General features: G+C 54.1%; 1 protein-coding gene across 2 annotated transcripts in view; it reads left to right on the forward strand.

The window, feature by feature from the left end:
* Positions 1-22,024, forward strand: part of ZFHX3 (zinc finger homeobox 3) — a 77,455-nt gene that overhangs the window by 42,673 nt on the left and 12,758 nt on the right. For both annotated transcript variants that reach the window (XM_087940355.1, XM_087940356.1), the window contains exons 4-7: positions 3,119-3,350; positions 18,214-18,300; positions 19,174-19,304; positions 19,530-19,730. In XM_087940355.1, the coding sequence (XP_087796481.1) occupies positions 3,119-3,350; positions 18,214-18,300; positions 19,174-19,304; positions 19,530-19,730 (651 nt within the window). The remainder of the gene's footprint in view (positions 1-3,118; positions 3,351-18,213; positions 18,301-19,173; positions 19,305-19,529; positions 19,731-22,024) is intronic.

Below are 22,024 nucleotides of genomic sequence, written 5' to 3' on the forward strand. Positions count from 1 at the left end.
TGATGCTATCTAGTTGGGTAGTGAAATGCCTGGAAGCAAATAACCAAGGTCTCCACAGCTGTCCATCTCTTCCTGAGCGGCTTCTCCTTTTACCTACAGGTGGGGACTTTCTCAGGCTGAAGTCCTGGAACCCAAGGAGACTGTAGCTCTTTTTTTCCTGTGGGATGAGTACCTTTCTTCATGTTGACCTGCTTGTGGGTCTTGCGATGCCTACAGAAGTTGCAGTAATCAACAGTCTTGGCCCCGTGGCCTTGCTTTCTTGGGGCCCTGAGCAAAAGGCTTAGTTTTCATGGCTTGTTTGATGAGAGGTACTTGAACCTCAAGGAGCTCCTTGACATGTGCTCAAAACTTCCCTAAGTTGGAACAAGCTTGAGCCACTCATGGTGTGTGTATCTAAGAGAGAAATTCTGCTAGGTTCTAGTAGGACACTGTGTGAGAGCGGGGAGGGAGGGAGGGAGAAATGTACAAAGGAAGCAGATGTGAACTGCTAAGTACTGAAATGAAAGCCTTAGCCATGAAAGCCGTCTGGGTGACTTGGGGCCAAGCTCTCTTTCTCAGCCCAACTCACTTCACTGGCTTCTTGTTGTTTGCCACCTTGAGTTATTTATAAAAATAATAAAGGTGGGATATACATTAAATAAAAAAAAATGATGCCGTGGGGTAATCACCATTGTTTGAAGCCGAGCAAGGATGGGCTACATCTGGCAAGCCACCCTGTTGAAGGCTGAGGTGTTATGGTGTCCTAAACCAATCAAGGAAGAATCCTGAGGCAGATGTTTCCGGTTGCATTTTAGGGGCTGCAGTCACAGGGCCAAATTCAGGAGCTGAGGAGGCCAGGAGAAGAGAGCCGATGTCACAGCTGCCGGGTCTCCTGTCCCCTGGAAGGGCCAATGCGGAGCCTTGCCCAGGGCCCTCCAGCCTGTCCCTGGAGAGGGTCTTGACCGCCCTCGGCATCGGCCTGCAGGGCGGCCTCATTAAGGGTCGATCTGCTTAGCTGGCCGGCTGAAGCTGGCTCTTGCCTCCCTGGGGGCTGTAGCCCCTCCTCATTAAGCTGGTTGGGGCTATTGATTGGGCATTTGTGTTTGGAAGAGTCTTACTTACTCCATGCATTATCTTGACAGATTGATCAGACCTGATTGAGAACCTCTTAAAGGAACGAACAGCTATAATGGGAAAGTTGGACTCTGTCATCCGTTAGGGTGATTCTGGAGCGAGAGGAACAAGGCTGACATCTTGGAGCAATTGTATTTACAATTAACATGGCTGAAAACGATTGCCTCTATTGATCCCCCCTTCCTGCAATTACAGCCCCATTGTTTACATTCCAGCACTTCAGTTATAAAAAGGAAATTCAATAATTATTGCATTATTTAAAGTTAAAGTGCCACAGAGTTTGCTGGCTGTGCTTGCTGCTTGATTTAACATTCAGTAAAATCTATGCTGAGCTTTCCATCTCGAGGCTGAGCAATGTAGGCTTTTAATGAGGCTTGGAAGGCGGAGCAAAATCCCACCAGCCAGTTATCTGTGAGGGATGGGAGAGGGATTTGAATCCGGCTCTGATGACTACAAGACTTAGAGCAAAGCGGGTGGGGTGGGGAGTGGCCACCACTGAACGGGGAGGGGCCTGTTATTTGGGGGGAGGGGCTTACCTGTGAGTACCTTGGCCTGCTGCCACCCTCCCGTCCCACCTGAGAGCAGGGGAGGAGGGGCTCCTCTGCCTTGCTTGGTTGGGTGCAGAAGAAATCTAACTTCTGTGAAACCAATAAAACCATCACCCTGCCGAGCTGGCTTCTGTCCTCCGCCCGTCCTTCTAAGGGGCTGCTTGTTTGAGAGTCGAGGTGGCAGGGGCTGCCATTAGCCTGGCCCTCCCTTTCTCTGCCCTCTCCTGGGCCGCCTACACTGGCACGAGACCCTGGGAGGATGGGCCAAAGACACCCACCTGGCCCCTCTTCTGGGCAGGACGCAGGCAACCTCTTGATAACCGCTGGCCATTCCTCTGACCCAGGGGAGAGTGTCCGCCTCTGCCCTTCCTGACCCAGTGCCGTGTGCTTGGCTGATTCTGGTGCTGTGCAGAGGTTGCCCTGCCCTGGGCCGTCATTCAGATCAGATGGGACTTCGATCTATCTGATCCAGGGCAACAAGTGAAGGGATCCAGCTTTTACACGTGTGTGAACCAAGCCCCCCCCCCCCGGGCACCCTTAGGAACCTCTGACCAGAAGCTTCTCAGGCGGAAGCGATACGGCCCTCCAGACTGAAGAGAGTGACCAGCCCGTCCTGTCAGAGTTTGCATGGAGTTTCCTCATGACCTGCGGCAGGCATAATAGATCCTTTGGGGGGGGGTGCTTTTTGGGGAACAATAAAGCCATTTTAATGGTTTTCAGATGCAGAGTTCAGTCCCAGAGAGCAGGGATGCCGTCTTCTATGGAGAATGGTTATGTAGCTCATTTCCCCGAAAGGTAGCCTACGTACATCACCCAAAACTCATATTCAGTGACGACCAGCCAGCCTCTCGTCCACCTTGCTTCAGTAGATGATGGAGAGGGAGGCCAGCGGCTGGCTGGAGGACGGTCCAAGGTGCCTGGCCTGGCAATACCAAGCGGCTCCCCTGCAGAGCGTCTGAGGAGCCTCACTTTGGGCCATTGGAGGCCGGGTGCTGTGCCAAACGGGGGGCAGCGGGGCTTTCTCCTTTCCTTCCCTTGTTCTTGTGTCTCAAGCATCTGATCCAGAGACGAAAGGGCTGCTTTCAAAGTGGGTGGACTGGAAACCCACCAGGTTCTTCCCAAGGAACCGGTTGCTTTGTTAGATGAATGGCTCCTTTTTCTCAATACGGGAGCAGCCTTCTTAGACAGCCGCCTCCAGCAATTCATATGCCTAGGTCAATGTGAGCATGGGTGTGACTTCAGGATGAGTCTGGAAGCAAATAGCTCTCAAAAGCAGAAGCTTTGCTTCTCCAAGATGCTCCCAAGATCTTCCCGAGATGCCCTTGCAGTGCCAAGAGGGGGGAAGGGGCCCTGGGGCTTTGACCCTGTCTGAAATTCAGATCCAGATTCCAGAGGGAGCTCAGTTGCTCCTCTGCTGCTCACCTGGGCATGGGTTTGTTCTGTGCTTTTCTCTGCAGCACCTTCAGAACCACGAGAGCGGACTGGAGGGGGAAGGCTGTTTTTACCACTGTGTCCTTTGCAACTACTCCACCAAGGCCAAGCTCAATCTTATTCAGCACGTACGTTCCATGAAGCACCAGCGAAGTGAAAGTTTGCTCAAGTTGAAGCGCTTGCAGAAGAGCCTTCCTGAGGAAGAGGACAACCTGGGCCAAATCTTCACCATCCAGCACTGCCGAACTGCTGACACTGGTGAGTGGCCTTCTGGACCAGCAGGTGGTAGTCCTGCTCCCATCGCGTGTGCGGTACGATTCCAGGGGCGTGCACGTTTCTCCTAGGCGAGGAGCTGACGTATCTCCCTTTAGCGTTGCATGTGGATGACGTTGCTTAAGATTTCTGACTTGTCCGGAGCAACGGGATGGTTCCACTGCCTCTGGGGCCTGAGCTAGTCTGGGGGAGGGAGCCGGACTCCAGCAGCCAGTGGTTTCCAAAGCCCTCCGCTGCAGTCGGGTCGAAGTGCTAAATACAGTCGCTTGGCCAGGGGTCCAGCTTGGTTTGTGCCAGGCATCTTTGGCAATGACGGTAAGGCCCTTCTGCAGAAGGCAGGAGAGGGGGACCCCGGCCTCTTGGCCTCCTCAACAGCTCCTGGGAAAGCTGCGTGCAGCCCAGAGGCTTCTGAGCCTTTCCCGAGCGAAATCAGATTTTCAAATGAGACGCATCAAGGCGTTGGGTCAGCATGGAGACAAAAAGAAACAGTGAATGGGAATTTGGGAAATATTTACTGTCTTGCCATAAAATCAAGGAGAAAGGAAGACACACCTTGGTGGAGTGCTTCCTTTAAGACTGCCCTCACCTGGCCTCTCCTATGCCTCCCTATCTGAGTAGGACAGGCTGCCTCCATCCGTGGAGGGAGGACTTCAAGGAAAGGTTGGACAGCGTTTGATCCGGAATAGTCTGAGGCCATCTTGGTTGGCTTGCTGTCTAAATGGGAGCTTCCTCTCCCCCCCCCCCCGCCCCAGCCCCGCTCCGACTAATCCTTTAAATAGTCTTTTTGCACTACTTTGAATATTTGGGCTAGACTGCTTTCTTTCTCAGATCTCTCTCTTGCTGCAAAGGATCCCGTCCTCTGCACTCAACATAATCATGTCTGGTTTACTTAGTGTTTACTCAGTCGACCCGATTCCAAGCACCTGGTTAGTTTGCCCGAGAGATGCTTGGGAGCTCCCTTTTCCGTTTCTCATTCCAGTCCAGTTCTTCACTGTCCTTGCTTTCCACGCCTGGCTTCCTTTTTGCATAAGACCCCTCCCCCCAAGTAGGTGCTCTTTGCTCGGCCTTCTTACAAGGGGGCGGGGGTGGGGGTGATGTATCCCTCTGGGCTTTTCTGCCTCCAAGAGGAAGGGATGCTTGGTTGCCAAGAACTGCTGATCCTTTCAGCCTCACCGGACCTCTTCGCCCCCGGCTGTTCCGGGGAGCTGGTCCTGTTTAGCCCAGGCAGAGGAGGGAGGAGGGAGGAGGAAGGAGAGCTGAGCGGCTCCTCCGGCCTCCCCCTGGGGCTCCTGGGGCTGAGAGGACCTACTTCGTCTGTTGCCCTTTTCCCCTCCTTTGGGATTCTCTCCCTCCATAATTCTGTGTTTTAGCCTTGAAGTAGCTTGGTGCAGGGAAAACATTTGACCAATAAATAGGCTTGAATTATGGATTTGAAAGGTGATTGCTGAATGTGGTAAGAATGGTATATGATGGACGTAAAATATGCATGAGAAGAAATGGAATGCTTAGCAAATGGGCCAAGCAGCAGGTAAGCAATGGTGATAATCCCCCCTTCCTTGTTTCATAAATTAATGGATGTGTAGAAATAATATTTTTGGAGATGTTACTTTTGAATGCAGATAATGTCATCTTAGTAGTTGAAAAGCCAAACATTTTGCAGCATATGTTAGAAAGCCTGATATTTTCTATTTATTTTCTGTGTTCATATAAACGTGGCTTTTCCAAAAAGATGGTGGTAAGTATGTATATCATTATTTGACACTGTTCCATATTTTGAGGTATTTTCTTTCCATTCTGAACTTGCTAAGCAGTGTTTCTAGAATAACAAAATAACAGAGTTGGAAGGGTCCTTGGAGGTCTTCTAGTCCAGCCCCCTGCTCAAGCAGGAGACCCTATGCCCCTCCAGACAAATGGTTGTCCAGTCTCTTCTGAAAGACCTCCACTGTTGGAGCACCCACCACTCCTGCAGGGAAGCTGCTCCACTGGTGAATTGTTCTCACGGTCAGGAAATTCCTCCGCCGTTCTGGGTTGCTTCTCTCCTTGATTAGTTTCCATCCGTTGCTTCTTCTCCTGCTCTCAGGGGCTTTGGAGGGTGGGCCGACCCCGCTCTTCTTTGGGGCAGCCCCTGAGACATGGGGAGACTGAGCAGTCCCTTCAAGTCCTGTTGGGACTCAACTCCAGGGGTCAGCAACCCAGGTTCACCTGAGCCCTTGGCCTGGCCTGACCCCGGGTGTCCACAGAGATGTTCCCCAGGGAAGTCAGGGGAGGCAGGAGGGGGCTAACGCTGCAGGCTGGGGAAGAGAACGTCCCTGGGTGAGCTCCCTCTTTTGGGGGGGCTGGTTGGTTGGATACACACGCACACACGCACACACACCCCTGTGTCAAATGTGTGCCAAATTCCCAGCAGAGCCAGGAGGAAATGCCTACCTTCTGCTGGGTACAGAGCTGGGCAGAGGGAGGGTAACAAAGAGACGGGAGGGGAAGCAGGATTCCAGGTGCTGCCCAGGCACTGCCTTTCCCCACTTCCCTTAAAAGGCTGGCCTGAGAGACCCAGGTCCAGCCCCTGGGAAGTTGAGGGAGAGTTGGGCCTGGCGCTTGGCTGGGCAGGAGTGTTGCTGGTCCCCCTTAGCGGCCAGGCCACCCCATCCAGCGAAGGAGGCACAGGCTGAGCAGAAGGAGGAAGGAGGAACTGCCACGGGGCAGCCAGGGGGTCCCAGCCCCGAAGAAGGGGCTTAGCGGGACAGGGAGGCGATGGCCCTAGCTTGCTCCTCCCCAGGCTGGTTCTCCTCAGCAAGAGAGGAAGCTGGAGCTGTTGACTTGCCCCAGAGCTGTATCTGCCACCCAGATGGAAAGCTGGCTGCCCAGTTTCGGGGCTGGAAACTTGCCGTGATGGGTGGGGCGGGGGTCCCTCTGCCGGCCACAGCCACAGAGTTCATGGGTGGCTCTCCCCATTGGGCTTGGGCTGGAAGGGACAGAGGAGTGTGGGGAGGGCACCCATTCAGCGCTCAGCCCTCCTTTCTGCCAATCTATGCCTGGGAAAGAACAGACATGGTAGCTTTTTTGGGCGGGGGGGAATAACAGTGAATTGAGCTCCTCTTCTTTGCCACCAGATAAGAATGAAGCAGGTATCTTACCTGTTCAGGTATGTATAATTACAGTGTGTGGCTCGGTAAATATTGCCCGCTCTTCTCAAAATGGCCACACTGCCAGCACTTTCTGGGTAGAGCAGCTGGCAGCTGGACTGCAGACTCTCAGAGTTTGTGAAGCAGAGAGGGAAAAAGAAGGCCGGTGGGGCTCCCAGGATGCAGGGATTATTAACGGCTCGCAGCGGGCTGCTTGAGGGCCAAAATGGGCAGAAAAACCCCAAACCCAAAATGTTGCCTCCAACCATGAAATGGGCTTCATAAATATAACAAATAAGTGAATTGAAAGAACGAGGCCTCCAGGGTGATGTAAGTTGCTGCTGGCTCGCCTGTGAGCCTCCTTCCCTTCTCCCTCCCGGGAGATCTGGGCCTGTGTGTGCTGCACAGAAAGAAGGAAGGTTTCCTCCCAGGCTAATTGGGGAGGAAGGTCTTATGGGGCCATCTCTGTCTACCTGCCCTGTAGGTCAGACCTAACCACCCCTCCTCCCTCCTCTTTGCCATTTGTATCACCATGACGATGATACGGCCAGGTTGGACAACGTAGATCCTTCTGCTTGGAAAGAAGCAATTGGCTGGGGCTTCTTGGCCCTTCCGCCTTGCCCGGGCACCTGGTTCCTCTGCTCTCAGCCGCCGGCTGGCCTGTAGCCTTTGTGGTCAGGCAACCATCCCAGCTTGCTTTCGCAGGAGGCCGTGAGCCTGTTTGGGTCCAGGGACGCAGCTGGGCAGACCCTGTTTGGGTGAGAGGGCTACCCTCTTTGGACACGCCTGGCCATGATGGGAGGAAAGGAGGAGGGGATGGGGGCTTGGCCCCCGGGGTGGGGCAATGGGATGAGCCCCAGCTGAGGCTCCTTGGAGCGTTTGGCCTGCCTTTTCTCAAGCGGGCATGAGGACCACAGGAGGCGGGGAAGGGCAGCCGTTGCCCATCAGCTGGAACCAGGAGAGACCCTCTAGAGAGGCCCAGTTGGGATAGCTGGGTGGCTTGCAGAGTTTGGATAAATTTGGCTGCTCCGGCTATTGAAGGAAGCCAAGTCAGTTTGGAATATTGAAATACTTCCAGGGAAAACTTCTGGTAATTTTTTTCTGAAAAATTATGTATAACTTTTTATCTTTAAAAGAAAAAAAAAATCTAAAAATTTTGAACATTTTATCTTTAAAATGTCAATAGTGTGTTTTAGGAATCACTTCTTTCGAATTTGAGAGAACTCTATGGCCCCCTTTATAAATCTAGCCGTATTGCTTTTATCTTACATAAAAGTAGAGATGCTGAGGAGGCTCATTCCTCAGGAAGGGAAAGTGGAACCGCTGTGGATGGTTCAAGGAAACATAAACCTAAGTGTGGGGAAGGTGGCCCTCTTGGAGTTTGTTCCAGCTGCAGCACAGCCAATTCCAGGCGGCTTGAAGAAAGCCGGCCAGTTACCTTCGAGGAGCAGCCCTCTGTGGGTCTCCTTTGGGGCGGAGAGTGGGGAGACTGCTGCCGTAAGGCCAGGCCTCCCTAGAGGCGGGAATCCCCTTGCTTAGCCAGAACTGGCTTGGGGCTTGGGATAGCACAGGGTTGTACCCTCAGGAGCGGGTGGGGTGACCCCCTTTCTGAGCCTACGCAAACCAGCAGGTTCTGCTAAGAGCCTGGCTTTTATGGTGCAGCCCTGCAGGCCTAACTTCAGAAAGTTGCAAATCTCTGAGCAATTTTGTGAGCATTAAAAATGTCCTCTTTGCCAGAAAGGTCATTCATAACTTGGCTGCGCTGCTGATGTACAGTCAGTGATATTGATTGATTAATGTATAAAAAGCACCAAATGCATTTGCTTCTATGGAAGAGAATAAAGTGCAGGCGAGTCTCTCTTTATTTTCACCTCATCCTTTTGTCTGAAGGACATCCACCCCCCACTCTTTTTGTGTGTGTTGCCGGCTTCGTTTAAGGGGGATACAAAAAGCCAGTTTCTGCCAAGTAATGCATTCACAAAAGGAACATTGATTCACATCAGTGTCGCTTGAGTTACCCTTGCGATGAAGTGCCTCTCGCGTTAACCCTTTGGGTCCCCACAGGCAAACTGCCCCCACGCACTTAGCTCAGAAATGGCCGCAGAAGGGGAGTCCCCGAGGAGAGAGCCGGCTGGGTTTCCCAGCAGAGACAGGGAGGCCCTGGGTGGGGTGGGAGCCTCTCGGCCAGCTCGGCCTAACTGAGCGCTGAGGCCCTGGGGCATGGCGGCCCATCCTTTCGGCCTGCACTGGCCATACTGAGCGACGAGGAATTGTCTCGGGCTTCTGTCGAATATATAATACAGTTAATATGTATAAACAGTGTTGCTTTCTTTCTTTTTTAATATTCTTTGTGATTTTGTGCAGGGCCACCTGCAGCCTGTGGGTTGCGGGTTGGGCTTGTCTGCTCCTACAAGCTCATTTGGGGGCATCAGAATCATGTTGTAGAATATTTGTTTATAACTCCAATTTAGAAAACAGCCCCTCTCCCTCACCAAATGACTTTGGACAGTGTACAAGTAAAATATAAAAAACTATATATAAATATTAGAAGACAAGGTAGATAAAATTCAAGGTTAAAAAGATGGGTTAGGGTTACACATTCCCAAAAGGCCAGGTGAGAGGGGACCCTTGTGGAGGGGTGGAGAATATTCCCTGTTTGGCCTGCGGATGTTCCTGGTGGCCGTCCAGCTTGGCTCAAGGATGCTGTGGCTCTTTCTAATGGGCAGGGCAGGGCAGAGCAGAGGGTTCTTTTTCTTCTGAAAACTGTCAGGCAGAGCACCTGAGGGGCAGTGGGCTTCTCCTTCCAGAAGGGGCTTGAGGTGCCGGCAGATGGCCTTGCAAGGTCAGCCACTGATGTGGCCAACCACCCCTTCCGTGGTCTTCAGGGTAGAAGTTCCCTGCTACCAAGAGGAACTCAGCTTCTCCATAGCTGACAGAAATGACTCTGTCCAAGGATTGACAAGGGCCCAAGACTGTCCTTTTCTCATATGCTCTACAGCGTGTGTGTGTGTGCAGTACTGAGCCTCTGGGCTGCTTCTTGCGCTGAACGCCCCCACCCCACCCCCGCTGGTCCCCAAAGCCATAAGGGTTGGGGACTGCTGCTCTACAGTGCTACAGTGAGAACCGGTGCGGGTGGGGGTATGTGTGGGTGTTGTCTGCGCAAAGCTTGCTCTTCCCCTGCATTGCACAGGGCAACCCGGGGCTGTTTATTCTTGCCAGGGTTCAAGTTTCAAAAGCAAACAGAACTCTGCCATGGCAAAGCCCCAGCAAACTCTCCCGTGCTTCTTTCCGGTTGACTTTCTTCTCTTGTTTTGAGATTTGTGATTCAGTTGTCAGTGAAGCCGTTTCTTGACTACTGGGCTTGCTGAGTATTCCTGCTACCGCAGTACTCCAGGTGTAACTGGGGGGGGCAAACTCCCCCCACCATATCAGAGACACGCTCCTGCCAAAGTATGCTAAGTGGTTGCATTAATCCAATTAATACTAAATTATGCAATTTTGTGCAATATTTCAGATAGTGTGTATTTTGAGAATATATAATTCATGGGTTCCTGTTAGCAAGAGAAAACATTGCACTATGAAAAGAGTCCATTAAAGAAAGAGAGAGAGAGAGAGAGAGAATGTGTGAAAGGAATGCAAAGGAATGCATTGCGTAGGTGCCCTTTAATGGTTTGCACTGGAACCAACTCTGAATGTCAAGAAACACTCAGATTCTATGTCCAGATACCTTGTTCAGATCAGTGCTGTCGACATACCTGGGATGCTGGGCCTTAATTTAACGTGAGGTTGGTTTGTTTTCTAAGGAAAGGGGCAGAAGGGGAAGAACGTTGAGCCAAGGGATGAGAAAAGGAAGCGGGTATGAAGTGCCTGGCAGGATTATCAGGAGGTGCAAACAAAGCTTCTTTTTTGAACTTGGGAACATTTGGGGTGCCTCTGATAGGGAAATGGCCTTGAATGTAATGAGGTCAAATTTCAGGAGTGCCGAAATGCAGGAGATTTGGTTGGTCTTTTTGTAGTGAATTGCCCTCCCGGTTGGCAATTGCTGCAGCCAAGGATTTGGGTCTCAGCCCCTCGCCCTTAGCCCATCTGGGCAGCTCTGGAGAAGGAAAGAGACTCTGCTTCTGCCTTTGTGCCAGAGAAGAAAATGCTGGAAGCCGTTGGCATCAAATGCTTAATTGCTCTGTTCCCTTGGTAGGCTTCTACACATGCAGGGGCTTCTGGCTGCTCACAACCGAACCTCCTCTACTATTTTTAGCTGCTGCTGCTGCTGCTGCTGCTGCTGCTGCTGCTGCAAAAGGCAGCCAGCCTCCCTCCCTCCCTCCCTCCCTCCCTCCCTGGATGCAGCTAGCGAGGCGGAGGAGGGAAGAGCTGGGAGCTTCTCTTGGTTTGGCTAGGGATGCCCAGCTGCTCTGCTGCTGCTCCTTTCTCCTCTGCTGGGTCTCCTTTTCTCTGCTAGCCCTTAGTGTGGCCCATGTGCCCCGTCTCTCCCTTCCCTAACTTAGATACGTTTCTTCCGTCTTGACTTTCCAGCAGGCGTCTCAAGAGAACGTGAAATCCAAGAACCAGATCTCAGAGATTTCAGAATAAAATAAAAGTAAACTCTGCTTGAAAACACTTTAGTAGGAAAGCTAGGCTAATTGTAAATCAATGAGTCTTAAAATGCAGCATTGATCTCCAGTTAGAAGTTTGAAAGGAAAAGCGGTAATTACTGTGCTCCAAAGGTAGCTTCTTCAGTCGGAGACGCTGGGCAGAGAGAAGAAGTGGCACGATGATGGGATCGGGATAATGAACCTGGAAGCTGCTTTTGGGGTGTGACGAGGACCAGAGTCTCCCCTCTTTTATGGATTGTCTCCAGGAAGACTTTGCTGCCCGGCCAGGGGTTGGAGGATTCCGGTCCTGCTGGAGATCAGGATGCCTACCGGCCTCCCCCCAACTCTCTTGGCTTGCTAAGCGGCTGGTCCTCTTCTCTTGGCCCACCTGAGGCTTTGCGGGGAGGCACCCGGTGCACAGACGAAACCAGGTACCGGCAAGGGGGGCATTTCAGGGCATCCTGAGCAGCAGGAAGGAAATCCGGTCCCTTAGCCAGGCAGGAGGCGGAGGGCCGCTGCCTCTCGGCCTTCCGTGCAAAGAGACCCCTTAGCCTAGGCATATTGGAATGAGGCTCCTTCGGAAAGGCTCTGGCTTCGTCTCCTAACAAGCAGGAGAGCGAATGGCAGCCGCTGGCCAGGAATTGATTATGCTAATTGATATGCCAATAAGAGAACTTGTTACATCTGCCTTTGGTTAAGCTAGCTAACAAGTCCGGCTAATCAATGAAACCAATAAAAATTTTGTCCGTTAATGAGAAACATGGTAATTAACATTATCCGTAGACTAATTAGCTGAACCAATTAGGCAGTGGTCCATGGCAAAGGTTCGTGTCAGCCTCTCCGGGCTCTTGCGATACACCCACGTCATAGGAACGAGGACTGACAAGTTGCAGAAGATGGGGTGGAAGGCCCGCTGGGAAGGGACGGCCCCTCTGCCTACCCAGGGAAAGGGGCCGCTACAGCCAAAGACCCAACCAGACTATGCAAAAATTAATTTGAATTGCCCCAAGGTCACCCCTCCGGCCTCTTCCGTATTAATAGAATCTTTATCAGGATCAGATTGGCCAAACACATCACCAGAAGAAGCAGAGACCGTTACAGGCCTGGCCCAAGCTCTCTCTCAGCCTTCGGTATATGCCGTTGCCTTAAATCCCACTCCTTTCCTACTTTATGCTAACATATCTAATGCACTTAAGACCATTTGCACTCCACCTTTTGTCATGCTCTCGGCAGCCACTTAAAATCAAAAAGAACCGTGGAGTCCTTGAAGCTTTCTGAGCTCGGCTGTTTTCTTGTAGAAGATACATTGCCCCACTGGGTAACATTGCCATTGCACTGATGCTGTTACCTAGTCGGGTAATGAAATGTCTAAAAGCAAACAACCCAGCTCAGAGAGCATCAAGGATTCCCGGGTTCAACTCTGGACTAAGTTTGTCAGATTCACTTTTAACCAGATGTATTGAAAGCCAAAATATTCCTTCTTTATATGGTTTGGCAAATGGCCTGTCTTGAGGACCCTGATATGCACTGGTCATTCTACCAAAGAATCTAAGTGGGTCCGTGCGAGGAAGAGAAAAGCCGCCTTATGGCTGTTTCCTCCTTTGGGATGTAGGAACTTCCAGGAGTTCTCAACCTTTTCTTCACTCCAGAGACACCTCCACCCCTTTTAAATACCTTTTGTGGCCACGGACCCCCAAGACTTAAAAGATTTAAAGCACAACATTTCTTCAAGCCTTTGCAGACTGCCTGGGACAACATCGCAGCCCCCCAGCAGTCCAAAGACCACCGGTCTTTGAGAATGAAGTTGCAGAAGAACAGTCCAACTGAGATGAAAGAGGAGGAAGCCATTCCGTGGCTGCTTCTAGGGATCCGTCCAGGAGAAAGTGGAAGAAAGCATGCAGGAAACTGCCGAAGGTTCTCGGAGTACCAACTCCGATATTTCACTCTGGCACTTCCTTTTCACTGTTAGGTATTGACCTTGGGAGACCCCTTGTGGATTCCCTAATTGAAAATTAATACAAGATCGATGCTGGGAGTGATTTGCATATTGATTATAAACAATTTTGAAGACACCGTGTGTGCTAGATCAATAGGACTCTATGCAGGCTGTGATGGAAATGCCTTCCATCGTCTCAGTCTGCACTCTGGAAAATGTGCAATTGCAGGAGCAGAGAACCATCTTGGTGTGAGGAACAGCGGAGACGATGGACAAAATAAAATGCGCGACTCAAGTTCCGACAGCCTTCCAAAGACACTCCCTGCACGAGGAAGGCTGCGAGTTGGCCACCGTCTGTCTTGAGTCCATTTAAAGAAGATGGAATGGCGATGGCATCCTAGTTGGTTCTCTCTCAACACCTGCAATTTGCAGCCTCACCTTTATGCGTCCGATCGCTTCCTTCTGGTAGTGGGGCTGCTAGAATGGGTCAGCAAGAGAACCACCGGTTCTTCTGGAGCCTGATTGCATGCACAGCATTCCAGGGAGAGGAGTCGAACAAGGGTCCCCGGCAGAGGAGCCTTGGTGGCCTCCCCACAGCCTGGCAGGCTTTAGAAGAGCTGGGCTAGAGCAAGGCTAAACCAGGCTGCTGAGCTGCAGAGGCTGGGGGTCCTCACCAAAGTCAGCCGGGGACTTTGATGTGTTTTAGCTGAAGAATAAAAATAGGTGTGGGGCTTCCTTTTAGGTACAAGTGAGTACATTTCTCTTTCTTAAAAAAAATCGCCACAATCATTGCATTTGAAATGTGTTGAAGGAATCCATCTCCAAACGGAAGTATGGGGAGCACATCCCTTCTGGCTTTGAAGGAGCAGGATTGTCTTTCCCTTGGAGTTTCTTGGGCAGCCTAAGAGCCACTGGCCAGTAGAGAAAGGGGCTGAAGAAAGGAAGCCACCGAAGCTGTCCAGGCACCCTTTCTGCTTCGCTTCCTGGTTGACCAGTAATGCTGCAGCCCATCAGAGTGAAAATCCTGCTTGTGGGAGGTCAGGAAAGCAAGAGAAAAAGCCAGCCAGCCTCTCTCTATTCCATAGATTAGATAGATGGGTGGGTGGGTGGGTGGAAGGGGATCTTCCCCAAATGTCCCTTCTCCACCCCTCTCGCAAGGTTTGGGCTCAGTTGGCCCAAGAGCTGCTAATGGGTCCTGGGTTGCCATGGAATGGATGGAGGCTGTAAGTGTCTCTCTGGGTATCTCATAAACCTTTCGGTCCCACCCAATGGAGCTTCTATGCCATCTCAGAGAACAGCTGGTGTGAAAAAGGAAAACGTCAGGTGGAGAATGAGATAAGTTGAAGGGCTGCTAATATCCTCGTGCCGTGATGGTGAACTGATGGCACAAGTGCTGGAAGTGGCACGCAGAGCCATTACTGCCAGCACATGAGCCCTTGCCAAGAGCAGGTCTACCCGCCAGCTGATGGTCGGGTATCTGGTGTGCATGCGTAGTGGGGGGCAGGGGGCACAGGAGACGTGCATGCATGTGCAGAGGTGCGGGGGTCACGCACGCATGCGCAGGGGTCATGGGGGGGCACGCACATGGCCCTCATGCACGCAGTTTTCGGCACTGGAGCCCCAAAAGGTTAGCCACCACTGTCCTAGTGCCTAAATAGTGAACGCACTTGAAGCCAGCTGAGCCCAAAAATGGCCTGTCTTCATGCTCCCGTGCATATGGCTGGCTTGAAGTTTGGATCTTCCCAGTTTCAGGAGTCCTGCCTGCACAGCGAGTGGAGGCCACGGCAAGGCCAGTTGTGGTCTTCTGGGAAAGTGAAATCCTGCTTGCTGTTATTGATGCGCTGGTCATGTTGTAGCTGGACATTGTGAGGTATATTTGTGGGACTGGCTTTGAAGCGTTGTCTGGAATATTCAGTTGGTGCCACAGGAGTCAGCCTAGGTGTTTGGATCCAACCTAGATTCACTCTTATAACAGGATCAGCACTGGGTGCAAATCAAGGTGCCGACTGTCCCCTTTGCAACCTCCAGGGCCCCGGGACCTTTCAGAGTGCTTGCTCCAGGCTGCTGGGAGAAGGGCTTAGCTAATTCCCCCTATAGGGGCCCTGGGGTGGGGCCTTCTTAGCAATAGCCTCCCTTTTGGGGTGCAGCTTGGTCTTTGGTGCCAGCCCTGTTGGATTTCGGGAGCCTTCCAGGAAAGCATTGGGGGCCCCTGTTAGGGGGTGAAAAGTTTTCTGTGAGTGGAGTATCAGCAGGTGGAGGCGGAGGGGCGGGTCAGGGTGGTGTTCTTCCTCCCCTGATACTAGAGCCTGACCTGAAAAACCCAGGGAAGAAGTGGGGGGGGGGCAGGGGAAGATGGATGGAAGAAAACAAAGGAATGGGCTGCTGTCGGTGCAGATGCCACACACCCGAGCGAGTCTGGCCAGTTTGGAGAGGAGGTGGAGAAAGGCGCGCGCGAGAAGCCATCCCTTGCTTTAGGCCCCGAGGGAGGCTGGGGCTCCAGGGCAAAATATCCCCTGGGGATGCGCTGCAGGACCCCAGAAACCCTGTGCTCAACTGAAGGCCTTCCTAAGGCCCTGGCCCGGCTCCCTTTCCTCTGCAAGCCCAGGCTCCTTAGCGCCTCCTGCAGGTTGATGGGAAAGGGTGGCCTCCTGCTTGCCCGGCCCTTCTGCGGCGTTGTTACCCTGTCTTGGCACACGGGGAAGGGGTGGATCTGGGTCTCCTGAGCTCGGCCAGCCACCTCCCAGCCACCCTGCGCTGGAGCTGCCCCTTCCGCTGGCCCAGGGAGGGAGGGAGGGAGGATGCCTTCTTCTGGTGAGACGGAATGGGAGAAGAAGGTTCTGTGTTTCAAAGAAGCAGCCTGCGCACAATTAAAACTTGTTTCTGGTAAACCTCATTCCAGGAAGATGAGCTTTTAACAAAAGGCTTTTGACAGCTGCGGGGTATTTCAATTTTTTTTTTAATGCTGAAAGAAAAATCAATACATTTTTCTGGGTTATACATATTCAGAACAGACGGAATATTTCCATTATAATGGAAAATGGTGTCTGTACCCATCTCGCCTGTCAGAGCTGCACCGCTGCATTTTCCAAGCCACTGCTAAATATTTCAGACCCAATTTGATTGTGGTTTGTGACAGCTCATGTTTCTCGGCTGCTGAATCTCCTGGAATGGGATGCGGGGGGAGTGAGGTGGGGCAGTCAGCGCAGCAGCGCTCCACTTTCCTCTTCCTGCCTTATCCCTCCCCCAGCCACGCCAGCCTGACCGTGTGGGTGAGGACTGTCGTTTTGTTAAGCCAGCCTCTATCAGGCCTGAATCCCAGAGGGAGGCTCTGGGCGGGAGGGAGAATTGGCTCTGCCGCCAGGATGAAGGAGGGCAGGAGAGGCAAAGCAGGTTTTCCTGCGTGGAAATGGGAGTCCACTCTGCGCGCTTCAGTTTAGGGCCTGGCGGTGCCCTTGCTTGGGAGAGAGGATTTGTCTCCAAATAATTCACTGGCGGGGAAATTCCTCAGGGAGGCAGCCTGCCCAAAAGGAATGAGGGCTCCCCCCCCCCCCGATGCCTCGATGCCAATCTCCCCACGTTTGTTGAGGCCCTGAGAGCAGCACCCTGGAATGCAGAGGGCTGGGTGGAATATAATAATCCCTGATGGATCTCTAAACTCTGCTTCTTGTTGGTTGTTTTTTTTTTAATTTTGAAGGGGAAATGTATCTTCAGATCCGCCCTGGGCCCTTTCCTTGAGCTCCTGGCCAGCTTAGAAGACTCCTTGGCCCCAGTTGTCTATTTAAGATGCATCGCTCAGTTCTGCAATTCACAAAAGCTCTTGCCACCATGAATGGCGGTGCCTAAGGTGCCACAGGGTTCTGCAGGCACATGGAGAACCCGCCAAAGCCGGCCTGTTGCATGGCCGAACTTCTGCTGTCTGCAGGCGTCCCTTCCGCCTCTCCTGAAGTGCTCAGCTTTGCTGCTGCCATCGCTAAGTCCGGATGGGGGCAGCCGGTCCAAGGTGGGCCTGGAGTGTCCGGTTGATTCAAAATTCCTCCCCTGCCCCCTCTTTAACCGGCATCCCCGCCCGTGGTTTTATGCTTTCTAAGCCTCCCCGTGAGCTGCTTCATCTTGCTGAGGACAAGACTCTGGGGCAGCCCTCCTTGATTTCCTCTGCCCCAGACCAGCAGCCCTTTGCTCCCAGGGCAGGGGTGATGCCCATGAGGGGCTGCAGAGCCTCTGGAGCCCCCTCCAGCTGAGTTTCTCCAGCCACAGAGAGGGAGGGGCTGGTCTGAGGCTGCCGCTTGTGAAGAAGAAGAAGAAGAAGAAGAAGGGGTGGGGAGTCTGCCAACCCATCCCCTGCCCCTGTCTTGACCAGGGACTGCTGGGCAGGGAAGGGAGAGGAGGGGCTGGCCTCTTCCGCTTCCCAGATTGTGTTTCTTGATGCAGAATCTGCCAGGGCGATGGGAGTGATCCAGTCCCCAACAGGGCTGCTGATGAGTGACCTATTTCTGCAGAGTGGCAGAATCGGGATGGGGGGGGCGTTTCCTGGAGTTGCGGCCTTTCTCCCCCTCGTCTCTCACCAGCTGGGATGCTTGGGCCGACCTCGTTCCAGGTGGCTCCTGTCTGCCCTGAATGTGGCCGTGGTGGGACCTCCCTTTTTTTCCTGGGGAGAGGTGGGGGAATCCCCGTTGGCTTTGTGGGTCCACTCTGGTGGGCCTCCTTGCCTGCCTCCCTCTCCAAGGCCCTGAAGAAAACCCCTTTCGGAGCCTGGGATCACCTCTTCCTCTTCTTCTTCAGACGCCCCAGAAAGGCCTGCTGAGTTTCCCGGGAGTCTCTCTCTGGGAAGGGGCTTTTGGGATTTCCTGGTTTTGTCCTCTCTTCCCCCACCCCACCGACTCTTGCTGGTTGCCTGGCTTGACTCCCCTCGCTTGGTTCAGGGGCTTCTCCTCCTTCCCCTTTCAGGGAGCGTGGTGGGTTGGTCCAGGAGAAGGTGCAGAAGCCTGGGATTTACTCATCAGAGGTTCTGTCTGCCGAAGAGGCAGGGTAACTTCTTGGGGAGGATGGGAAGCTGACCACCGGGCCCCCGGAGGTTGGGAAAGGCCGGGGCCTCTGGGAGGGCCGCCTCCTCCTCCTCTGACTCGGAGCAGGGCTGGCGTGGCGACTGAGCCCGCTGCAGCAGGCCTCAGGTTGGCTCTCTCTCTCTCTCTCATCCCCTCCAGAGGAGCTCACTGAAGATGCGGAAGGACCTGACGAGGCGGCCAAAGAAATGGAGAGCATGGCTGACCCGGACCAGGCCAAGTGGGCAGGTGAGCAGGGTGGGCAGAGGCCGCTGCTTTGCTGTCCTGGTGCTCCCATGTACATCGGCAACCACCCAGGAGGGATTCTTGCGCTCTCCCACCCTCCCTCCCTGCCAGTCTTGGCTCTCATGTTTCCAACAACAGCGCAAATTCCTGTGGGGTGTCAGGTGAATTTGAGTGCTGCTTTATCTGTCTGTCAAACTGCTAGTGTGAAGCTGAAGCGATTCTTTCTGAGAGACAGTGTATCGCTCCCTTTAGAGGGAGCGTGTATTCACACACACACACACGCACGCACACACACGTGCTTTGCCCACTCGGAGCCAGCTGTGGGCAAGCAGAGAAACACCTCAGTGCAGAGGGGGCTCAGGAAAAGCCCCCCACATGGCACAAAAAGGGGTGCTGTTGCATTGCATTGAGCAGGGATGTGGGAAGCACAAAGGAGCTCCTTATAGGAGCTTATAGAATGGGGACATGCCTGGCTTCTGGCCATAGGAAGAGGCTCCTCAGGCCCAGCTGGGGAGGGAGGCTGGCAGCAGCTTCAACCCCAACTACTGCTTGAGTCTCAAGGCTGACTCAGCCTTCCATCCTTCCACGGTCGGTAAAATGAGGACCCGGACTGTTGGGGGCAAGAGGGTGACTCTGGGAGGGCTGGGAAGCAGTGGGAAGCGGTACAGAAGTCTACATGCTCTTGCTGTTACCGTGTCGGCTTGCAGGTGATAGCAAACTGAGCTCCTCCAAAGGGGACCTTTGGCTGAGGCCGAAGTGGGAGGAAGGCAGGGATGGAGGGGGCTCTAGACCGAGCCCCCCCTGCAGACTCTCCCCCTGCCCGCTAAGGCCACCAGGTCCTGTATTCACAGAGTGATGTCTTTCTCTCTTTGGCAGCTCAAGGCCACCAGGCTGAGCAGGAGTCAGCAGAGCCCCCCTTCCCCTCCAAGCAGGCTTCATTTTCAAGGCACTCGGCATCACCTGTCCCCAAATGGCCCAAGCCACCTGACGAAGCGGAGCTAGAGCAGGTGAGATGCCGGGGGGGGGGGGAGCGCTGGCACCTAAGAAGCTTTTGCACTAAACCAGGAATGATCTGCTTTTGGGTCTCCGGGGAGCCCAGCGCCAGCATGGGAGGGAGGGAGAGCATGCCTTGTAAAAGGTTGGCCAGGTGTGACGATGGGCTGTGGGGCATGCCATACGACTACCTGGCCGCCTTTCCCCCCCTGCGAGCACCTGCTTTCTTTTGCCCCCAGGTGTACCAGTGCCCCTACTGCAAGTACAGCAATCCAGATGTCAACCGGCTGCGGGTGCATGCCGTGACCCAGCACTCCATCCAGCCGATGCTCAGGTGCCCCCTCTGCCAGGACCTGCTCGGCAGCAAGCTCCACCTTCAGCTGCACCTCACCCACCTGCACAGCGTGTCTCCCGACTGTGTGGAGAAACTCCTCTTGACGGTGAGTTCCCGGGGGGAGTTTTGGTGTCCCTGCACGGCAGGGAAGGGGCTGTGGGAAAGCAGCGGGACGGGCAGCTTGGGAAGGCCGAGGGCTTGGAGGAGCCAGAAGACCTTCTGCGGCCTGTTCTGGGGTGGAACTGGGAGGCCACCTCTGGCTGCCCCGGAGGCCGAGGGTCCCCCGTGACGTTCCCTGCAGCCTCCCTGCTCAAACCGCCTGCAAAGCTCTGGGCTCCTCTTGGACCTTGACCCTTCCCAGGGGAGTGGGGAGACCCGGCCTCCCCTCTGGGCTGAGAATGGGGCCCGGGGTTGCCTGCTTGAGGCAAGAGGCACTCAGGCTACCGAGCCCGAGGAGAGGTGGCCCCTTTCCATGAGGATGCCACTGGGGAGGGACACCTCCTCCGCTGCCAGCAACCTCAACTGCTGGATTGCCAGGGCAGCTGGGTGTGGGGGGAAGCAAGGGGGGGGGGGATCCTACTGGCACAACAACCCGTTCGGGGAGCGCACGCTTTGCACACACACATGTGCAACTACTCACAAACTACCAGCTCCGGCAAGCATTCGCCTCCTCCAGCTGACAAGCGGCACTCAGCAGCTGAGGAAGAAAAAGCCAGGGAATAAAGGGCAGCTTAGAGCCCGGGCAGGCGGGTGGGCCAAACAGAAGACCAGAAGATGGTTGAAGCGAACCGGTACCGGTGTCAGCTGCTCTTCGGGGCTACTGGTTCTATAGAACCGTCTGAACCAGTAGAATCCCACCCCTGGGGGGAGTGCTGGGGCTGAACTTGGAGGCCTGCACTGCTGCTGCTGCTGCTGCTGCCGCCACTCAAGAAAGGGAAGGCGCAGCTGGCTGCAGTGGGAAGAAGGCCGTCCTCCTGGCTGCTGGAAAGAGGGCTCCTCCTTCGCCCGAGAAGCTCCCCTGAAATAGCCTGGGCTCTGGGGAACGGAGCTGGGCCCAGGCGCCTGGCCGTCCACCGGCAGACTGCGCTGGGGGTTGGGGCCAGGCGAGGGCCCGCTGTGCTCAGGGGGCCTCAGCTCTGGATTCCTCCAGGACTTCTCCAACTGAGGGGAAGGACTCGGTCCCTCTGGGTGCTGTGGGTGGGTTGGGCGTAGTGACATTCCTGGTGGGGCCAGAGGGGTGAGCAGTGGCAGCCTGCCAGTAGCCAACCGGTGGTGCGGCGGGGGGGTTGCTGGGGAGGTGCAGGGAGGGGATGAGGAGCCCTGTCGATCCTGAGCAAGGGTACTTTGGCTCATGTGGACTAAAGTCTCCAGTGGCCCCTGGCTTCAGGACACCCTTGCAGCCCCCCTCAACCCACCCCTGCAGGGAACAGATGGAGGCTTGGCCAGAAGACCCTGCGGGGTGGGGGGGGCGGGTTGCCCTCTCCTTTCCCTCCCCTGCCTCTTTCCCACTCCCATTGTGTGCCTCTCCCTGGGTCAGCTGTCCTCTGGCTTCCCCTTGTTAATTTGGAGCCACGTTGGCCAATTAGGTGGCCCAAATTAGAAGGACCTTGATGGTGTGCCTAATGACTTTTTTTCCCCCTCCCTCCCTGGCTGGCTGGCTGGCTCTGCCTCAGGGGTCTTTGTGATGGAAATCACCTCCTTTGGCTGACTCCCCACAGGAACACCCCTCCCCCCCAGAATTTATGCGGGGCCAATTATATTCCGAGGGGAGGGAGGAAACGGAGAGAGGAGATTCTTTCTCGCCCCCTTTTGAGAGGAGGCAGCGGCCCTGGGTGCTCCTTGGGGGGGCTTGGTTAGCGGTGGGGGTGGGTACCTGTGGGGGCGTTTCCAAGAAGCCTGAGCAGCCCTAGGTCGGATGAGCCAGGTGGGGGTCTGGAATGAACAAGTCCCCAGGAGGGAGGGGGGGCCTCTGGCAATTATATTTCAGGGAGAGTTAATTGATGGAAGGTGGGGACAGACAAAGAATCCCGCTTAATCGGGAATTACCATCAAAGACTCCGCAAGACAATGGGAGGGAGGGAGGGAGGCCCGATGGATTGGAATCGTCTCTCTCTCTCTCTTTTCCTTGACTGACTTCAGTCTTTCAACTGTGGAGGCCTCTCTCCCCATTGCTATTGGTAACCACCTGCATTTCCCCAATTAACCTGCATGAAAACAATTAGAGAGCCACTGAGCTGGGGGGCTTGGAAAAGGCATGGAAGAGTTGGCGGGACTCGGAGTTTGGTCCCTTTCCTCAGGCTACCGCAGCAGAGGGAGCAAGCAGCCTGGCCTCTGGCTTCCTGGGAAAGGCCCCCTTCTCCCTGCAGCCGGCCATGCTGCTCCCTTCCTTGCACTCCCTCG

This window comes from Pseudonaja textilis, chromosome 11, assembly GCF_049901715.1.
Source record: "Pseudonaja textilis isolate UNSWEBS1 chromosome 11, rPseTex1.2, whole genome shotgun sequence".
In the NCBI taxonomy this organism is placed as follows: Eukaryota; Metazoa; Chordata; class Lepidosauria; order Squamata; family Elapidae; genus Pseudonaja; species Pseudonaja textilis.